The sequence below is a fragment of the Malurus melanocephalus genome, unplaced genomic scaffold (assembly GCF_030028575.1).
Source record: "Malurus melanocephalus ecotype Western Australia unplaced genomic scaffold, MMel_1.1 scaffold_37, whole genome shotgun sequence".
NCBI lineage: Eukaryota > Metazoa > Chordata > Aves > Passeriformes > Maluridae > Malurus > Malurus melanocephalus.
In genome coordinates this window covers 257,447-278,017 of record NW_026623269.1, presented here as the reverse complement: position 1 = coordinate 278,017, position 20,571 = coordinate 257,447, and the positions used below count along the sequence as shown (strand labels likewise).

Sequence of the window (20,571 nt, the reverse complement as noted above, 5' to 3'; positions counted from 1 at the left end):
TAAAGTCAATTTTGATTTCCCTGTATGCTATGCTGGACACAGTTGTGTCTGAAATAGACTTTATTTTTATCTAGTTGAATGATGAGATTCAGGAGCAGTTAGACAAATAGAGACACCAACATTTTATAATATAGTAAAATCTTAGCTGCCTGTCTGGCATCCTTTCCTGAGGCACATAACTGAGAGGTGGCCAGGTGGAGGAGGTAAATGATAGGAAGCAGGAACAAGAGAAATTAATCTACTTAGAGTTTTGTAAGTTATTTCATCCTCCTTTGCAGGTATTCTGCTCCTCATTCATTTTAGACAACAAATATTTCTCTGAATAAGCTTTTGAAAGCTGYAAACAACTTTTAAAGAGTAAGTATTCTGAAAGGCTCAGTGCTTAAGCATTTTGAGCAACCTAATTCTTCTGAATGTCAGTCTTTAGGCTGTAGGGCCTTGACAATTGTAGTTTACACGTCAGCCAACTAAATGAGGATCAAAAACTATCCTCAGCAGTGGAGTGGAATTTGTTCTGTGSGTCAAAAACAATCTAAGATTGTAGCAATGTACACCTAGCTCAGTTTAGTGGAATTTTTATCTTGCTTGAATCCCTTATTGATRACTTGTGCTACATGGTCCAGAATCTCTTTCCTCCTTGTGTGTTTGTCAGGGATGTATGGATCGTTATGTGGCAGCTGTATTGGGGTAGCAATAGCTGTCAAAAACCACAGCACTATCCACAAGTAGGTCTGAAAATGGTTAGCTGAAAAGAGCAGGTCTATTTTTAAGGAGCTGCGATTGCACAATTTTCTGTCTTCTGTGACTAGAAGTGTTGCAACAGGTGGAGGGCACATGCACTGGTCTATGTTTTGTCACCCACAGGGGACTGTGCCTCCCATGTGGTGTCACCAATCCTGTGGTGTCACACTGCAGATGAAATGGTGTGATGTGCACATTGCTTCTGGGGGACTGCCCCATGAATAGGACTAGCAAGCCAATTAGTAATTTCTATTAAGTATTATTTTTCCTGTAAGACAGTTTCWGGGAATTCTTCATAATTTGTCTTTAGACCTAGAGGAAAATCTGAAATACTTGAAGGTGAAAATGCCAGAAGTACTGACCATGTTTCTTTCCAGAGTATGGAGTTATCGGGACCTTTTTTCCCAGAAAGCTGGAATGTATGAATTCAGAAGCATTTTCTACCACTGTTTGCCTTGTTTTAGAAAATACTGATACACAGAATTAGCTGAGTGGGTATCAAAACAAGTAAGGAACACTCAATAATTCTTACCTTTTGGGCTTCTGTAATATCCTCTCATTGTGGAGCCAGTGAGCATGATCAGGCCAGGCTGGAGTTGCAACTGATGAGAGTATAAATAATTATTAATTAATAAAACTGTTGCACTATGAGCCTGTGAGAGTACAGGGTTCTGCTGCTGTGCTATAAGTAAAAGGGAAATACTTTTGCAAATACATTTCTGTCTGTTATAAAACTGTTTTTAAAGGGAAGTAGCATACCATAGTATACCACAGCATATTAAGCAGCATTCCACATTAATTTTATGATATTAATTTGATTATATTCTTCTTTCTCTTTGAGTTTGAATAAGGAATGAGATAGTTATCCTTTAACTTAGCAGTTATACACTTGTGTATGCAACTGTAGATGTTTAGTCAGTGTTTGAATGCAAATAGATAATCCTTTACTTGTGGGGGGTTTTATTTTTTTGTTTTACGTCATTATAATTTTCCCCTGTATACACTTTTATGGCACAAAGACCATTTCTGAAAGCACAAATACTGTCAGAAACAGAGAAATAATCATGGGCATGTAAATCGAGATATTTTGCTTTCTGAAGACTTGTACAACCTTTTGCCTTCAGAAATAAATATATAATTTTATGAAGTTGTGAATAGAAGACAATACATGATTCTTCTTCTGAGAGTGTGTATTGTGGACTCAAGTCCTGGCTGGGCTATGGAACCTTGAAAATGATCGCCCATTAGGAGAGAGAGCTCAAATGTTATCCAGTAGAGAGGTTGCTGCAAGTACCAGCTGTAACTGTACACAAACAGTGACTGTATGTGAATGTCTGTATAATGTCATTTGCATTTTAAATTYGCCTAGGAGCATCTTGGGGGCATCTTGTATTCTTCCATTTTAAAAATCTGAATAGCACCTGTAATTAAGGGAGAAAACTGAGCCCTGGAAGCTAGGTAGGACTTCCATCTATTGATCTATGTAAACCCAGCTTACGCTGTCAGGGGAGAAGCAGTCAACTGCTGAGCTGCTTTGTCACTGACATAAGCTGAGAGGGGATTTTTTTTTTTCCTGTGTGTGTGTGTGTCTATACTGTTTATACACCAGTCTATAGACCTGCTGGCTGGCTGAATTTTAAAGAGTGCGGAGGTTTAAAGACTTGTCCCCCGAGGGATGCTCCTGCCAGTTGGGAAGCGAGCGGAGGCTGCTCCGCAGAAGTTGCGCGCACGTGTGTGCCTGGGGAGCGCCGGCCGGCGCCCGGGGAGCCCTGGCCTGTGCTCGGCCCGGGCAGCGCTGCAAAACACACCCGTAATTTTCAGGTTGTTCAGTCAAAATATTGAGCTAATACCTTTGGTTTTTTTCRGTTTTGTTTTCTTTTCCTTGTGCGATAATTTATTCTGAGAGAATACGATGGGGAACATAAATGAATACATTTCCATACCCAATTCTGAGTCAGTGCTAAGCTCACCAGGCAGCAATTAAAATCCTTGGTAGTGAAGAGAAAATTACTTCCTATAGTGTGAGAATAAGTGCAGATTTAGWAAAAGAGTGAAGTACTCTTTCTTTGGAACTGAAAAACTAGGCTCTATGAACCTGAAGTGAGAGACTATTTGGAAATGTTTAGGAAATTTCTGAGTTAAAAGTTATCATTTATACTGTTTGCTCCCTTTTGTTAGAGTTTATTATTGTTGCTGCTATCATCATGTGTGCTTGTTGGTGACTGCAGAAATTCMAGTGTTTTACCTGCCCTGTTTATCTTTTGCTTCTCACCTTTCTGCAGGGGTCACTCAGAGCAGCCAGGATGGCGCTTCAGCAGTTCCTTTTGGACTGTATTATTATATGTTCTGCTGTTATTCATAGTGGAGTTAATGGCCTTTCCCAAAGCGCATCTGTGGCTTTCATACACTTCTTTATCTGTGCTAACAAAGTGAAAGTTCTAAAGATTTCTTGAACTCTCTTGTATGATTTAGAAATTMCGACAACATTGACTTTTTCATTTTGTATCACGTGAAGATTTGCTGAGGCACATCATATTCCCTTAAAATATTGCAGCTAATACACGCATGTTGTAGTCACAGGCGTCTTTTTCCTGAGCTGTTCTTCTCCTGCTGATTAATTTGTAGGAGTTCTCTATWTTTTACACTATCCATTGAGCTGGCAAATGTTTGACGTAAAGTCATTGTAGGGTGTAGGAATTTAAACACATTATTTCCTCTAATGGGAGTTGACTGTCCAACATGCAGTAAACAGGGTGTTCAGGCTGGAGGGTGCTAACACCTTAGATCAACTTCTTAAACCCTCACATGCAGCTCTGGAAATCTGTAATCAGTGTGCTCTTTTCCGAAAACAAACCTTGCTGGCCAGCACATGTGTATAGAAATACATGTCTGTTGGTCTGCTGCAAAAAGGGAATTCTGCAGCTTTGGTCAGTTGTGTTGATGTCGACTGTCTCTTCTTGCTGAAACATTTCGCAGGGGGTTTGTTTTCCCAGTTGGGGGCAAGGAAATAAAACCTATTTTTTAGGATTTTGTAAAGTTGTTGTTTAATATTTGCTGCTAAATGATCTGGTAATTCACTTTTTTTTTTTTTTTAAAGAAAAATGTTGACTAGTTTGAGAGCATTTTTATATTTTAATTAACACATTTTATTTGCCACTAAACAGCTTTTTAAATAAAATTCTGAACGAAAGAGTGACATTATCCTTTAATACAGTGGTATGAATGTAGATCTGGTGGATTTTTCCCCCCCTTTCCTTTATTAATAGCAAGGTGTGCTTGTGAAACCCAAAGGGTTAATCATATAAATTTCTGCTTTGGACCAGTAGACAATTTCCATCATTTTCAGCATTTGACTACAGAGCATGTATAGAGTTGTTATACCTCTCTGTAATTCATTCTGCTGCCAACTTCATTCCCTTTTCTCTGCCTGCATTTTAATTGAAACAACATTTGTATTTTTGAGCCAGGATCTGTCAGAAGTCCCTGTGGCTAGTCTGTGGTACAAGTAGCAGCAGACGTGGCTTACCCATATGGTGTGGTGCTTCTTGTAAAATCCATATGGCCTTGTTGAAGGGAATCCCAGCGGGGATGTGAAGGGTGTTAATACCCTTCAGGCCAGGCCTTTCCCTCCTGGGGCTTCTATGGCATTGTCTTTGCAATCTGCCAAAGCACAAACTTAATTCCTTTTTAATAATCAATTATTTCAGTCCAGGAACGTGTGCTGTATTTTTGCAATCATATATTCCTTGAACTTATTATTTGTTATGGGTATTTTTGGTCATTTTTTGAAAAACAAACCTTTCAGAAGCTTTTTCAAAAAAACCTAACTTCATTTCTGTTGCTTGTGTTTTCAGGAAGTGCTGAACAGCGTTCCAAAGTTCTGCTTTCCTTTTGATGTTGAAAGGTATGTGCTACAGTTATCATATATTTTAAAATATTTCATAGAAATTTATTTTTAGCATAATTACAAGCAAAGATTTAAAGAAAAGGCAAATGTAATGTGYTCCTTAAACTTGCACCTGCAGATGAGAAAACATGCCTTTTGTTCAAGTCTGAAGTCGCTAGTCGGAAACTATTCCAGCAACATGCAATACCTACAGAATTTTAGGAATATCTTTGTCAAGATATAGACCTATATTCCAGCTCCCAGTTTTGTCCATTGTAACTGTAAACACCATCTGTGTTAGTATAAGGATATAACGTAGTTTCCTTCAAGCAGCAAGCTTCATAAAAAATATCACAGTGCACCAGGATATAGAAACTCACTGAGCAGTACAGAAAATGTGTTGTTTGAGTTCAAAGAAATTAAGGTTTTAATTACACTGAGGTAGCTGTATATGCAATTGATTTTTCTCAGAGAAGAATCAAGACCATTATTTATAATTAATTAATCCATACTTTTTGGTATCAGTTATCGTCTGGCTTCCATGTGACACTACCAGTCATTTAAATTGTTCATGTAAAATGTTTTTATTAATGAAAATATTTATTTGGGCTTGTCAAAATGATTAATGGTAATTAATTTAATAGATTGAAGTCACTCAGTTTGGAAAACCTGTATTGTTCGAATTGGCAAAGATTGAATTAGAAGCTTGATTTGCATAATTAATGAAAGATACACCCAGGTAGTGTGCAGACTGAGCCAATTTTAGAGCAGCGTGGGCACCAGTTGTAGATGGAGACTTGGAGCTGAGAAGCATCTCTCAGATTCAAGAAGCTGCTCTCAGTGAAGGAAAAGCTGCTGTGTGTAGAGAGRAAAGAAGTCTTTGCAGAAAAACACGCTGGCAAAATAAAGTTTTTATAAACACAACTTCCCTGAAGTAAACTAGGCTTATTTAGTCTTTTATAGATTAATTTAATTAAGTTGTTTGGGTTTTGAACTGGTTAAGCTCRCTGTCCTTTAAGCTGTTTTAATGACTTAACTAATACGGTTGTCAGTGTTGGCTTTAAAGCATTAAAGTCTTTAATGTGCTTAAGATATGCACAGAATTCCGTTTAAAATTGGTAATGAAGATGAATAATGGAAATAAAATTTGCGAATAACAGAAAAAGGTGAGGTTCTGTTGCTGCCATCCAGTGGCAAGCAGATAATCAGTGGCAGTGAATAATTGTTTTTAAATAATTTGTTTTACCTTAACTATTTCTGTTGAAACATTCAGAAGGTGTTTAGCTGCTTGTATGATGAGGATAAACTTAATAAACTGTGGGAATACATGAATTTATAGCRTAGATCGGTATGTATTTCAGCTGAGTATCTAAAGGGTAAAAAACAAAGAAAAAAGGGAAAAAAAGGCAAAAGTTACAGTACGTTTGTTGTTTGTTTGTTAATATTCTCTGTGCCCCCCTCCCCAGATAGGCTTTTTGACTGTTGGCCTCATGCTTGACTGTAAAGCAGTGTAAAGGTGCCGAATTTCTACAGATTTCATAAAAGTTATCAGTTGGTCTGAAGAAGTGGAGGTTGCTGGAAGCTGGGCTGCTCTGAGGGGAATAAAGGCAATTGGTCTGGGCTGCTGACTGCTCAGACAGTGCCTTTAGTGGCATCTTTAGAGCGGGCACCGCACTCGCAGCTTCCTGCATAGCTGGGAGCCAGTGCTGGCGGATTTGTGGGASAGCCAGCGTGGGATCAGGGGAGTGGAAAAGAGCACGGATGAGGAGGGGCAGAGCTGTGGTGGAGGAAAGGACAAAAATGCTGGAAGCTCATTCAGGAAAGTGGAGACTTACTCTCGAGTTATTTGTGTGAACAACCTACTGGCTGCATGACACATTTGCCATTTACTATTCAGTTCAAGTGTTTTCTGTAATGTGAACATACCTTACCAATTTTTTTTAAACAAAACCAGTTGTCTTCTGCTTTCTCAGTTTAATTATTTTTTTCTGAAATTTGGATTGATAAAGAAAAGGTTTGAGAACAACACTGCTGAAGTTCCTTTTTATATGTGTTTTTTCCACTGGATGTTTAAGATRTGACAATTATTTTAGTGTTTGTCTAGCCACATATGTGCTTTTCATTGTCTGATGAATACATATATATATGTGTACATTGTTTTTGTCTTCTGTGTAGGATCTTGATAGATGGTACACCTAATACTCACAAGTGTTTTACAGGCAGTTTTACTGRTAATTTCTGTACAGAAAACTTTGAACTGAGATAGAAAATATATATTTAATTTATTGAGCATCTTGTACACAGTTTCTCAGCCTATAAGGTGTACTATACTTAYATAAACTACTTCAAGCATTATCTGAGCCTATTAAGAGCTAGAAATTACCAGTGGGAAAGCGATAGCTCCCAATAATTCTGCCAATCAAGATACTTAAAACAAAAATGTGACTGTTTCATAGTTTGCTTCTGGGTTTGTACTACACAGCAGAATTACAGGGAATGTAGTGTTAATTCAATTATCTAGCTAAATAACACTAATTGAAGTAGGAAATCTATGTTCTTCCAGTTWTGGAGAAAGGAAAGTTAAAGCACAGTAGTAAAATCATTGTCACCTGTTTTCTTTCAAATCACCTATATTAATTACTTAAGGACTTGAAAAAGGAATGAGAACATGCATTGGATTTTCTTTAATTCACTATACTCCAATGATCATAGAGATCCAGGTTTACTTCTCACTRTTTGATGCTGCTTGCATCACCTTTCCAGAAATACTTTATGCAGATGTTTTAAATAACTGTACACTACTCACTCTAATTATGAAAAATACATACTGTGAACAGTAATTAAAAAACTAGAGGTAACTCCCATTAAATTGAAACAGAAAGTCAAGCCAAARGGGGCACAATGGTGTAAAAAAATTCTTTGACCATGACCTAAACTTTGAGTTTTGTAAATAATTTTTTATTGAAAACAAACACATAATTTCATTACTTCTAGTTATGGCTTACATTTTATTTTGAAAGGGCTAAAAAATGAATTGAATCACAGAAGTTCTTGAGCATTTGCACCAAGTACCTATGTTGTTTTGTGAATAATTTTTTTCATGTTTRATAAATGGTGCAATTGTGTAACATTCTAACAGTTTGCATGCATATATTTACGAATAAGTACCCTTTTCTCTGGTACTCAATTCCTTTGTTTCTTTTCACATGTTCTAGGAGGACAGAGATTTTAATTTCCTTTTAATGTTTGCTAAAGTAATATTAATGCTTCGGAGAAAACCCCTATGTCTTCTCTTGTTCCTTGAATCCKCTCTGCAAATTCTGCACGCTTTGCTTCACTTTTCTTTCTCCAGCAGTCTTTTATTTTCCTCTCAGCCCACAACTCAGGTGTAGCTTTGCAGACTCCATACCTCGATCTCTACATCCATCAGTTATTTGGCTGGGTGATGACTAATGAGGATGCATCTTCTCTTGTTCCTTTTGCAGCCATTTCGGGTTCAGTCCAAAGTTGTGCTACGTCACTGCTTGACCCYTCATTTTAATCTGTGCTTTGAATCTCTGCCATTTCCCTCCACCATAAGTACTTCCCCTTGCTCCTTTCATTCTTCAGTCTTCTCCCTTTCAGTATGCATTTCTCYTGCTGTATGCAAAGCACACAAGTCTCTTAGATAAGGCACTTTGGGAACTGCCTGTAGGATCAGCATGGAAACAATGATGTATACCTCATTAATTCCCCCATGGTGCTCACCCAGTCACAGGGAAGTGTTAGATTTTGGAATGTAATCAATTGGCTGCTGCTGTAGAGGGTTTCTCCTTAGCAGCRGAATGTCACTCAAGGGTGGGAATTAATGTGGAGATTATTTAACTTATAATCTATTAGGGTCAGTGAGACATGATAGCAGGAATGACATCATTGTCRTTCTGTTCCTGGCTTATGCTGTTTTTGTTGATATTTGTGGTAAAAGTCTGCAGAAACACAGCTATGATCGAGACAAGTGCAAAACAATGGCTTGAAATMATTCCATTTGCAGATCTTATGAAAGGCAGTTACAAGATGTCTTTGCACAAAAATTCTGCCTTCAGAGTAAATAGTTGCGAATGAAAAGTAAATAATCAAGAAAGTATTCCAAGCTGTATGGGTGAAGATAAATAAACTACAGCATTTCCTGTAGGATGGGTTTTGCAAACTCAGGACTGCAGCAGCAGTTACAGTGGAGTCCTTTGCCTCTTGTGTCTCACCTTATGGCACATGCTSGTGTAATGGTAAATGGTGTGAGAAACAAGGGGAAGGACAGGCTGCAGTGTGTGCACTGTGTACAATGAACAGTGCAACTGCTGACTTCAAACACGGCTTGTTTGTTTTCTGAGAGTGTGCAGAAGTGACCTGTCTGAGAGAAAAACTGGGAGAGCTGAGGGAGCYACAGGGTGCTCCCATAGATCTGTGGCCAGGTGTGATGGTCAGGGCCCCGAGACAGAGCTTCTAAACACTCTTCTGTTGTAACTTAAATACTCCCAGTGAGACTCTCCACTAAGTAGTTGTGGTTTCTTTTAATGCTGCTGTTGTTTTGAAAACATAACCCCATTAGTAAGTTAGCTGGGCTTTTCATTTGTGAGCACTTTCTGACCTCGTGGTGGCTTCGTGCATTTTCATATCGTCTACAATTTTCTCCTGTTCCTTTTTTTTTCTGAATTGTAAGGGGTTGGGTTTTTTTGGGAAGCAGAGCTCAAATCAGATAGCTGGGTTTGAGAAGAGGAGCCCGCCCTGCCGAGAGCCTGAGCTGTGGAGTTGTGGAACATGGAATGGGCCTGGAAGTGAAGAATATTGTTGCTGAAGCTCAGATTTGGGGATAGCAATTACCTGAAGGAAACTGCCCATCCTAGGTTTACTGTCTCCCCAGTCTCTCCATCAGCTTGTGCTTTAACACCTGATTTCAGATTCCTGCTTGAAATGGGTTCTCTTCTGTCCTTTGGTTTGGGGTAAATGAGGGTGACTGACTGATAGGTTTGGTTTTCAACATCAGTTTGGGAGGTGAAATATATGTGAAATTTTCAGGCTTAGGTAGCACCCATCAGAGCTTTAGTCAGAACTGTGTATATTAGTTATGGTGTACTTGACATTTGATAAGTAACAATGCCAGTAACTTTATAATATATTCAAAAGAAAACAGACCTTGTACATACTGCTCCCATGCACTACACTCATAATGTCTTACATTTTTTGAAAATMTTCAAAAATTTCTAAAATTTGAAGAAAAAATAATTTCAAACATCTACTCTATCCTAAATGAAATTATTTGGAAGAAGAGCAGCTTTTATGGAGATCAGGGGATAAATTTAATGATTAGATATGCTGGTTTTTGTTTGAAGGAGAAATTAAATTCCTGCTTCAATCAACTCTCAAGATTCCCTTAAAATGAGGCCTGAGCAATAGTGTAGTGTAGACAAAAATCTTTAAAATACTCTTTACCTATTCCATGGGTACTTAAAGAGCCTTTTCTGCATTGTGTAGCTACACAGAAAATTTTAAAACCTATTTTTATTTCTATAGTGAACTGTAATAACCTTGAAAGAGCCCATTGTAGTCTGCRGGGTCAATAAGTATTTACACACATTCTTCATTATTAGTGATTTATTGTTGTTGAACTAACATTAAGAGTAAGCATGCAGGGCAAGAGTTGAAAGTAAGTCAAAAGCAAGGCAGAGGAATGAGTGAGGAGAATGTCAGCACTGCTTGGGAACGATTTGTGCCTGCTCTCCCCTCCCAAGCGAGCAGATCTTGCTCTCTTGGAACRGCCCGCTAGACCTGCATTCTGCTGAAAGGTTTTGCAGCTGGGCTACTTTATCTTGTGCTCCAATATAAAGTCTRGATAACATTTTGTTGAGGGAGTTCTGGTATGTAATAATTTCATGTTATCTGTGCTGATTGTCATGCTAAGGAAAACTGGAGAGGCATCAGTGCTGTGGTCCAGTAGCAGTGCCAGGGGCTTCTGCCTGTTTCTGGGGGGGAGACTTGATGTCTGAACAACCTGAGTGTGCTGCAGTGAAACAGAGAGGCACAAACACCAAGTCACTTGGCCAGTGTTTGTTTGCATGATGGAACATGCGATATATGTGTTCAAACTATAGTGCTAGCACTTCTGGAATGATTTGTGTCAAGTTTATACATTGTGATCAATTATCCATAGAAATCCCCARTTATCATTTGTTTTTCTCTTTAAGGCTTACATATAGTCAGTTTTAATTCTGCTGAAGAGGAGTTGAAAAAACAAGCATCCTTGCTGCCCCCACATCTTAAGTGGAGCTCTCAAATTAGAAACCCAGAATTAATTCAGTATTTTAAACTGAACAGAAAATGTAGTCCAGATGGATGGTCACTGGCTTCTGTTAGCTGTTCTTTTGAAGCAAACGGGACCAAATGCAAACTTTTGGGTTCTTGTGGAAATTCAGATTTAGCCTTGGAGTGTTTCTCATATTAAAAATCTGGGACTTGCTGCTCACATCTTTCTAAACTGTGTGGGATCAGTTTTCATGCTGGGCCACTTTTACACTGACTGTCAAAACACGGAATTGCCTCTCTTAAAGAAGCAAAGAGAAGATACTGATTTGGAGGTGGTGAGATGGCATTGGATATGCATCCCACGGAACTGATCACTTGGCTGGGCTATTTTTAATAGAAAATACCAGAATTTAAATCTCATTTTTGAAGTGGCCCTGTGTGTGGACATTTTCCCTGACACAGAATGTGAAAGCAGTTCAGGTTAATTTGGTGGTGCACACAGACTCCAGCCTAACTACACCAGGTGTTTTTTGGGTAAGGAGAAGCCAGTCATGGCTGCTGGAAGCTCCAAGATGCAGAGTGGAACCTGGCTGAGCAGAGAGAGGGTGGGAGCAGGAGGCAGCCAAGGTCCCTGCACRAAGCATTTCCAGTGCTCCCACTGAGCAGCTGGAGCTGTTTGTGTGTGAGCCCCCACCCCAGGGTGCACAGGGCTGCTGCTCTTTCAGGCCAGTCTGCTCCCTGCAGCAAAGAGCAGAGTGCAGGGATGGCAAAGAGAAATGCATGGTTGGCACGAGAGCAGAGAGGCCTGGTTGTTGAAGGCTGTGTGGTGCCAGGCACAGTGCGTGGCATCCCTGCTACCCAGAACCTGAGCAAGGAGGGACTGAACAGCAGCCATGGAGTGCTTATGGTGTTTAAAGGGAGCACTACATTGTTCCAGGCTTTTGAAGGCAACTGAGCAAGGTGTGTGTTTTAATGATTTGAGTTTATTCCCTTTAATAAAAAAAGTCCTTCAATTATCATGGGTGTTATAGTGGACTAAGTGTGTCCTCTAATGCMGTGTGCTGGGCACAAACTTTTGTTTCAGCCTCTTCACTGTGTGTTCATGAGGGACTAAACCAGACTGAAGAGTGGGACACTACAGGCTGGGTAGTGCCACCACTTAGCCAGTCTTTTAAACTTTTGTCATGCACATGTTGAGCAGTGTCATTTCCCTATGTCCTGTGTAGCTTCTCTTGCCCTTAATCAACTGCTRTTTTCTTTTTACCTAGGGGGAAAATTGCCTGTATTTTATTTTGATGGAGATTGAAAAAATCCCAAGCAAACCAGCAAAAACCAACCAGCAAYAAAATGCCCCAATCCCTATTAGAAGGGATAAATTAAAAAAATACRTTGTGCTCTCTGCTGGGTAGACAGAGATCTATGGTGGTTTTCAGCTTCTCTGGGAWTGAATTCTTAGCTTGTTCATCTAAGATTGAATCACAAATGATGTGCTAATCATTACTGGAATATTCTTAGGTACTCTGCTGTAGAAGATCATGTAAGAATAGGAAAGGAACAGCAGACAGTAGAATTGTATTGACGATGGAGTGAGGACTGAGCGTGAAGGTATTTGAGACCAGTGACTTAAATGCTTGTGTTTTATGTAATTTAGTGTTTTTATGCTCTGTATCTGGTTTTTCAGGGTGTCCCAAAACCAAGTAGGACAGCATTTCACCTTTGTGCTCACCGACATTGAAAGTAAACAAAGGTTTGGATTCTGCCGTTTGACGTCAGGAGGCAAGGTCTGCCTCTGTATTCTAAGGTAAGTTGGTGCAAGAAAAATTGAGTGACTGTCAAAAATACRAGCAAAAATTGTCTTTTGCAAATTCTCTGCTAATATGTTCAACTTTTCTATCAGGGTATTGGCTTCCAACAGCAGCATTACCATTGCTTTCACATAAGTGGCCCCGAGCCCCATAAGATGCAATTATTGTAGGAAGCTAAATAATTTTATTTAAATAACATGAAATCTCTGCTTAAAAGCAGAGAACAATACATTGCAGCCTTAGAGGCCTTGACTGTTACGTGGATATTTTTACTTTCTAATCAGATCTTTGACAAGTACTCAGTCAATTCAACAATAGAGTGCATTGTTCAGTATTCCTGTCCTTGAAAAGGAGATTTTTGGATATCTCTTCCAAATTCTTTGCCTGGGCTATATCTAAAATAAGAAATACCAGATCCAGTTAATTCACAAGGTAGGAGCATGTTGTTTTGTTGCAGAAGAGATACTGATATTTGACTGGGGAGAGTGGTCGCAATTAAATACTTTGTTTCTCCCTCTGCTTTTTCTTTCTACTCTCTTAAGATAATTGTTTTGGTAACAAAAGACCCCAATTGTTTATGTGTCTAGAAATAATGTTAATTAAATTAAAGTCAGAGTCATTTTGTTAAAAGACAAATTCGCAACTTCAATTAAGAGCCTAGTAGCCTGTAAGCCCCATAGAGGAAATGGGAATATCCAGTTCAGCAGCACATAGGAATAACAAAATTGAAGTAAAATAGCTTTTAAAGTCAGACCCTCCAAATACAAGAGAGGAGGAGTCAATGCATTAGCAGCAGAGGGGAAACAGAGAATTCTGGAGAGTAGGATAGGCTATTGATGGAGAAAAGCAGGTTTTTATGTATTAGTACAACATGGAATCAGGTAGTCTTGGAGGCTGTCATTAGGATAGGCTGTGTTAGTTAGGGGGAAAAACCCAACCTCAATTTGTCAAAGCATTATCAGTGAATCAACACTGAAGGAAAGAAAGACCAGCCAATATAGAGACTTGTAGAGTAGTGCTTAAAATGATTGGAAAGATTTTAATGAACATTTAAACAGGTGCCAAAATATTGTTAAGAGCCAGTACACTGGATGTTTTCTGGCAAGTAATGTAAAAAGAAGTATTTGCTATACATATTGCAAAGAAAAGGAAAAAATACTGCCATATAATGAAAGTAGTAAGTGAGAGTACCGRAAGGGAAATATTTTATTCTGGAAATTAAATTACATTCTGTGATCTTGGAAGTACATCTTTAATAATACTTCAGAAGGATTTAGTTCTTGGGCTTTTGGAGTGTATAATACTTAACCCTTTTCTGTGTGATATCTTTTTTTTTTAATATAACTTCTTAAAGCCCAGAGTGAGAATGCATGTGTATCCTTTTAGCTCTTTCCTCTGAGTTAATCTTTTCTTCCCTCATCAAGCTAGAAAAAGATTTTTTTGCATTGTTTTGCTGGCTGTAACAACATTTAATCAGTTACACACACTCAAGTACACACATTTAAATACTGTATGGAGTGCTGCAAAGCAAAGGATGTAAATTCTCAGCTGGTGTAAACTGGGTATTTCTTTTAACATTTCCCCATGGAYGTACATCAGCTAAAGATTAGTCAAAGGTCTGTTACTTGGTAGGAATAAGTAGGAAAATGAAAAGTGGCAAGCTATAATTTTTCACTGAAGCATAACCAAAGCATTGCCTTTATTGCTTTTATTGTGACAATTTCAAATTTACAATGCACAGCTGAATGCATAACAGCACTGGCTTCATAGTGTTGTGCTTCCAGCTGGGTAGTCAGCTTAACTCCGGTGTGTGTCTGTGTTTGTGTCTGTGTTTGTGTGTGTTTAGCATCACTGTTCCCATCCAATGTATTTGAGTAGCCAGGTTGGTTTTTGCTCTGAATCCAAGATTCATGAGAAGTGACCAAGTGAAAGACTCACTAAGCAGATGTCTTTGAGCATCTTTATCTCTCTGTCCCTTTCACATTCACCAAAAAGTAAAAAAATAATAAATGAAGGCTGTCTTTATATATAAAGAGTGTGTATGCATGTTCAAATGAGTTTTTGTCCATGCATCAAAAAACATAAAATTATATTTGCTGTGTGTGTATACACATGATGGCTGATGTAGGAGCAGCTCAGACTGCTTGTTCATCACAGGTGTGTGCACAATAATAATGGAATTTTGTGTAAGCACAAAGGTGAAACTACCTTGTCCATGTGTGCATAATTTATAATAATATTACTAACTGAGGCTTTTGCAAAGGCAATTAGAGATGGTCAAATACAGAAAACTTAATTGAATTGTAACTAAAATGTAACTARAAATCTCAGAAASGAAGGGCAGGAACAAGCCAGTTAAAGTGATTGGAAGGAAATGTAGAAATTTGTGAAGGCTGATGAGGGGGGAACAGAACACAACTTTTCCCTTGTGTGTGTGTGTTTTGTGGACAAAGTCATATATTAACCTATCCCAGGGCTTCTAAAGATACAGGATTTCAGTGCTGAGTGGGATTTGTAGCTGGAAGCTGAAGTAAAGGCTGCTTGTTCTCAGGTTTTGCACCAGTAWCTTAAAGCTGCATATAAGATTAAAGTCTTGTGGTTTATGGGACTTCTCTCTATAATTCATTCTCCATTTGATACACTAATTAAAGGAGRTGATCACTGAATTTGCAGATGATCACATGGTCCTGCTTTAAATTGGRTATTTTGAAACAGAAAATTTACTTRYACATAYGAAATTCTATAASTTTTATGGAGGTTTTATTGCATTTTATGTACACATGTRTATGTATAGTGTAAATGCAATTTTCTCCCAAATCACAATGTATTGCTCAAATACTTTCTATATTTATAAAGTGAAATAAAAATTTCCCAAGGTTGCTTTCTCAGGCATTTTTGTTGGAGGAATTTAATTGTGATATCATATTGTGTAGAATGAATGTGCAGAGTTTGACTGCAGTTGCCAAATTCAAAGTGCTAAAGCATAGTAAGATCAGAAAATAACACTTGGGTTATTCTCCAGAAATGCTGTGTGATTCCTATGCAAGTTTTGTTTAATTTAGTTCTTTTCATTAAGCTGCACGGCTGCTTTGTGCAGGTCTCGGTGTGAATCCTGCTGTGTCACCTCCTCCTTCTCCACAAACTGTTGAGCTAATGCAGCCCTGTAAGACAAAGGATACACAATAGGCATATTGTAAAGTACCTTGTTGAGCTCACATCCTATACTGGATCTTTTCTTMTAGTTTTACTTTTCTTATTTTTAAGTAATAATTTTGCTAGTTGAGATTTTAAGTAGCACAGTAGAAACTTGAATGTCCTCTTTTGAATAATAGGAAACAATTCTTCTGGGTATTGTTTCTAAGTATCACTGCTGCATGCAGTAGAAATAATTCTTTCTGGGTTTAGATTAAATTGGTTTTAAATTACTTGAATGTTTTTAGTACCAAGTACAAATAGTTTTTTAAAAATTCTGAGAACTGTTGATGGACTCTGAGGTTTACCTTAGGTATGCAGAGGAACACAAAATGCATCATTAAAATGTTCAGTCTTAGATTTCATTAATTTTATGACTGTAAAATTGTCACCTACGTTTCCAAATGAAATACTCTAATAAGGAAGACAGGTTTATGTGGTAAGGCTTTGTAGTTSTTCAGTTCAGACCACGCTTGAAGCTTTTTCACTCTTCCTTTAGGCAAATCCCTTAGAAGCAGAATGTTTCAATTTTACACATTTTGTGTCAATTTTCCAGACAGAAAAGTAGCCCCTAGACATTAGACATTTAGCTACGGAAAGGCAGTTTCCTTAGTTTTATTTGATTACTAGAAGTTAGATTCCTGCTGATAGTTCAGGACTGTTAGTGGTTACCTGACTATTTGACAGAAAACATTTCCTCTCCTTTGTTTAACCTTTGACTCATGAATGTAAAAGTTCTATCAGAGCTGTAGTAGAAGCACCAGTGAGGTGGAAGTCTACTTAGGGCAACAAGGGTTATGTGTGACTTTGAATAAAAGTCTGAGCTCCTGCCTTGTGGCTCACTGGGATTAAAAGAAAATGCTGAGTACGTTTTTAATTAACCATGAAGTATCTTGGTCTCTTGCTTTTGTGACAGACAGGGGCTGTACTTTTAAATAAAGACCCCTGTATACTCAGTCATTAATATTGTGTATGTATTTATGTTTCTTTTGACTATGGAAGAAGTATTTAGTGRAATTGTTGTATGTTGTTGGAGGTTGTCCTGTGTTTGTTTTTCAAACAGTTATTGATTGTACCATGAGGAGTGCAAGGACAGTGGGTGCAATTAAAGAAAAATAACAAACCAGCAGTGGTTTCATARTTTAATAACTGAAATTAATTTAGGCTTCCAAATACATTAAAATTGAACATTAAAGCCCTGCTTTTCCTCTGCTTTCTCTATGGTGAAGGGACTTCATTGATAACCTTTAGATATTTTCATAAGACAGCTAATTAATTAGGAAATGTACCGACTGCTCATAAATAATTGTATGAATACAGGTATGGTGGTGAGGCTTTTCTGGTAATGGACTTTAATTTTGATTTTATCTGTTGTTAAGGTGTGCCAGTTCTGAGTTAGGAGCAGTAATATATTACAGTCTCCTCTCTCAAGTTCAGCCCCTTAAAAGCTACATGTTTCAGACAATGCATTTCYGTACTGACTTGAAAAAAAAATGTTACCCAGCTAACAGATGCCAATGGACATTTGTGTGCTGGATGAATTTGTCTGTGCTAGCAAAGACTAAGTAATTTTGCAAGATTTGTTAACATGACAAGCCAAGAAGATTTTTTGACCTGAAATGCTTCTGTTTTTAGCCCTCATGCACACAAAGGCCAAACAAGCCAACAAGACCAAGTGCYGGGTGCTGCTCTTGGGTCACAACAGCCCCCTGCAGCATTCCAGACTGGGGCAGGGTGGCTGAAAAGCCATGGAAAAGGACTTGGGAGTGCTGGTCCACAGCAGCTGAGCAAGAGCCAGCTGTGCACAGGTGGCCAAGGAGCCCAAGGGCATCCTGGTTTGGATCAGAAAGTGTGACAGCAGGACCAGGGCAGGGACTGTCCCCTGTAGTGGGGCTGGTGAGGCTGCACCTCGAAGAGGAAATGGCTTGAAGTTGCACCACTGGAGGTTTAGATTGGCTGTTAGGAACAGTTTCTTCTTGGAAAGGGTTGTTGAGCACGGAAGATTGCTCAGGGAGGTGGGGGGGTTCACCATCCCTGGAGGGACTTAAAAGATGTGTARATGTTCTTTGGGACATGGTTTGGTGATAGATTTATCAACGCTGAGTTGATGGTTGGACTCAATTGTTTTACAGGTCTTTTCCAACCTACAGGATTCTATGATTCTATATACAATTTTTTATCCAATATGATATACTGGATAAAGATGTCAAGCCTATACCATCCATCGTTAATCTGTGAATAAATCTGTGAATAAATCTGTTTACTAGAGTAGTCCAAATTGGTTAATAGCATTATAAAAAAATATACTTCCAGAATTAGCTTATGATAAAAGAGGACAAAAGTGTTGCTTGAGAGCCTTGAGGATTTAACAAATTGCRAAGAGCTTGTGCTTGGTCTTTGAGCTGAGAATCTAAAATACCACCTGATCATGTCTTTATTATGAAGAATTACTCTTTAATGCAGAGATGCCCTGTGTATGGCCCATGAAAATAGTCTCTTTATTGTTTATTAAAAAAAACAGGTATAATGATTCTTTATTGTGCTGAATTAATTACAATTAGCAAATACATAAAAGAAAAATATAAAGGGATCTTTTGTGCTTCCCAACAGATCTTTGTAGTATTTTGTTGATGAACATTATAATTAAAAATATTGACAAAGCTTTTACAATTAGGCTGTACTACTGAAGAATTGAAGATTATGTGGAAAAGAAGCAGAGGACAGGTCCTGGCAACCTTGGTTTCATGATGTGTAATGTAATGGAGTACTTGTTTTGATTTCCCCAATTTTTCAGGTTTAAGAGGCAGGTTGAATTTACATTAACCTTGTGTCTGTGGTTATAAGGCTTAAAGCAATCCTTTTCCCATTCTTTCAGCTCATAAAGGAAACTGACTTTYATAAACTGTGGTTAAGTAGGATGTTTTTCTTTGTGGTTTTGTTACACCAAGACATGGAAGTGTATCATCAACCTGATTTTGCTAMGGGAAGGAATTTCTATGCAAGTACTCTGGTCAGCATGTCTTGCTGTAGGAAAGGAAAATCTCCCTTGGCTTTCTGTTAGGGTTCATTAATTTGAAATAATTAATTTGACCTTTTGAAATGCTTAAAAAATGCATTTAATTTTTCTTTTCTCAGTAAGAGGGGAGTTGAGCTCATGCATACAGGGAAGAAGTATGGTTAATATTTTATTGAAGTAGGAGAATTTATTTTTATAAAATGCTGTTCATAAATGTTYGTTATCAAAAATAGATAATCAGATGAGATTTCCGAGTATTCTACAGCAAAATGTGCTGGGATCATGTACATTGTTAGCACAGAGGTGATAGCAACAGACTGGAAAGCCTTTAGATAGTCTGACTCGTGTATCCAGTGTCACAAAAAAGACCTTGCGATTTATACCTTCCCTGTACCTTGACTTGGACAAAATGCCAGGACAGTGTCCCAGTCCTGGCTGTARTTCTGGGCTGTAAAGCTGTTCCACAGCTCTGACATTTGCAGATACTCTGAATGCTGYAGTTAACAAATCTGTTTGCCTCTCCACTCTGTGTTTCAGCAATGTGTGAAACCAGGTTAACATGATTTGAGAAAATAATAGGAGCCCTWAGTGAAAGAATGCTCCAAAATCAGATGTTTTAAGTGCTGTTAAGATTGGTGTTTTACAAGGACATGGAACATTCACACCTGTAAGCAGTGAGTGGCCTTACAAAAGTGCACTAAAGTAAATTTTATGATTATATTAAGAATATATTGAAAMGCAAATGCAGTAATGTCACACCTTAACCACTGTCAGCAATACCAAGCATTAAAAATGTCTGTGAACATTAAGAGGTTGATGTTGTTTTGATTAATAGCCAGCGCAATGCATGCTAAGTGTGATAAAGACATTAATACGGTGGCTTTAAAGGAAATCATTAAATCATTGCCTCTGTCTTTTTGGTTTGGCAAGAGTAAATTCCTGATGGATTTTTATCGGGGGTTATTTTTGGTTTTGGTTTTGTTTTTTTAGGAGCCAATAGTTAAGCATTTATAAAGACAGAAAAGATTGCTAGAAAATGCATTAACTATTTCTGTGTTCAGATTTCTGCTGTGCTTTTCCTTTATCYTGAGAATCAGGATCTGTTTCTAAAGCCTTGCCAGCTGTGTACTGAGAACAGAGGTGTTACACAGAAAACACTTCACTGGACTCACTCACTGCACAAAAGTAATACTTGGCRTCTCTGCCAGCCAGGGTTTCCCCTAAAGCTTTCCTTCTCCTATCAGAGAAAACATTTTGGTTCTGCATAGTGGGTTTTTTCACTTGCAGTTAGCATATTTCCTGAAATACATAAATTTGAAATGTAAGGTCTGTCTGCAGCATGCACTAAAGCCTTTAAGAAATGCATGTCTGTGGATTTACACTGCATTGAACAATGAAGTCTGTAGTAGTGTTATATATGGATATGAAATGTTCTGAAAACCTTTCTATTTCCTTTCCAGCTCCCTCTTCTGAACTCTAACAACTAATATTAACTGTACTGTTACCAATTCAGTAGGGTTCTTTGTGATAAAATTCGAACAGAGGCGAGAGGGTGTGCTATGTATAAATAAGGCATAGTTTATATTGTTRCTATTTAGTTTAGCAGACTTAATAGCTTTAATAGTGATGGTGTATACTGTACCATGTGGTCACTG

General features: G+C 38.1%; 1 protein-coding gene across 1 annotated transcript in view; it reads left to right on the top strand.

Moving 5' to 3' along the window:
- Positions 1–20,571, top strand: part of DENND1B (DENN domain containing 1B) — a 149,245-nt gene that overhangs the window by 47,278 nt on the left and 81,396 nt on the right. The window contains exons 4-5 of the mRNA XM_057364223.1: positions 4,596–4,645; positions 12,585–12,704. Coding sequence (XP_057220206.1) covers positions 4,596–4,645; positions 12,585–12,704 — 170 coding nt within the window. The remainder of the gene's footprint in view (positions 1–4,595; positions 4,646–12,584; positions 12,705–20,571) is intronic.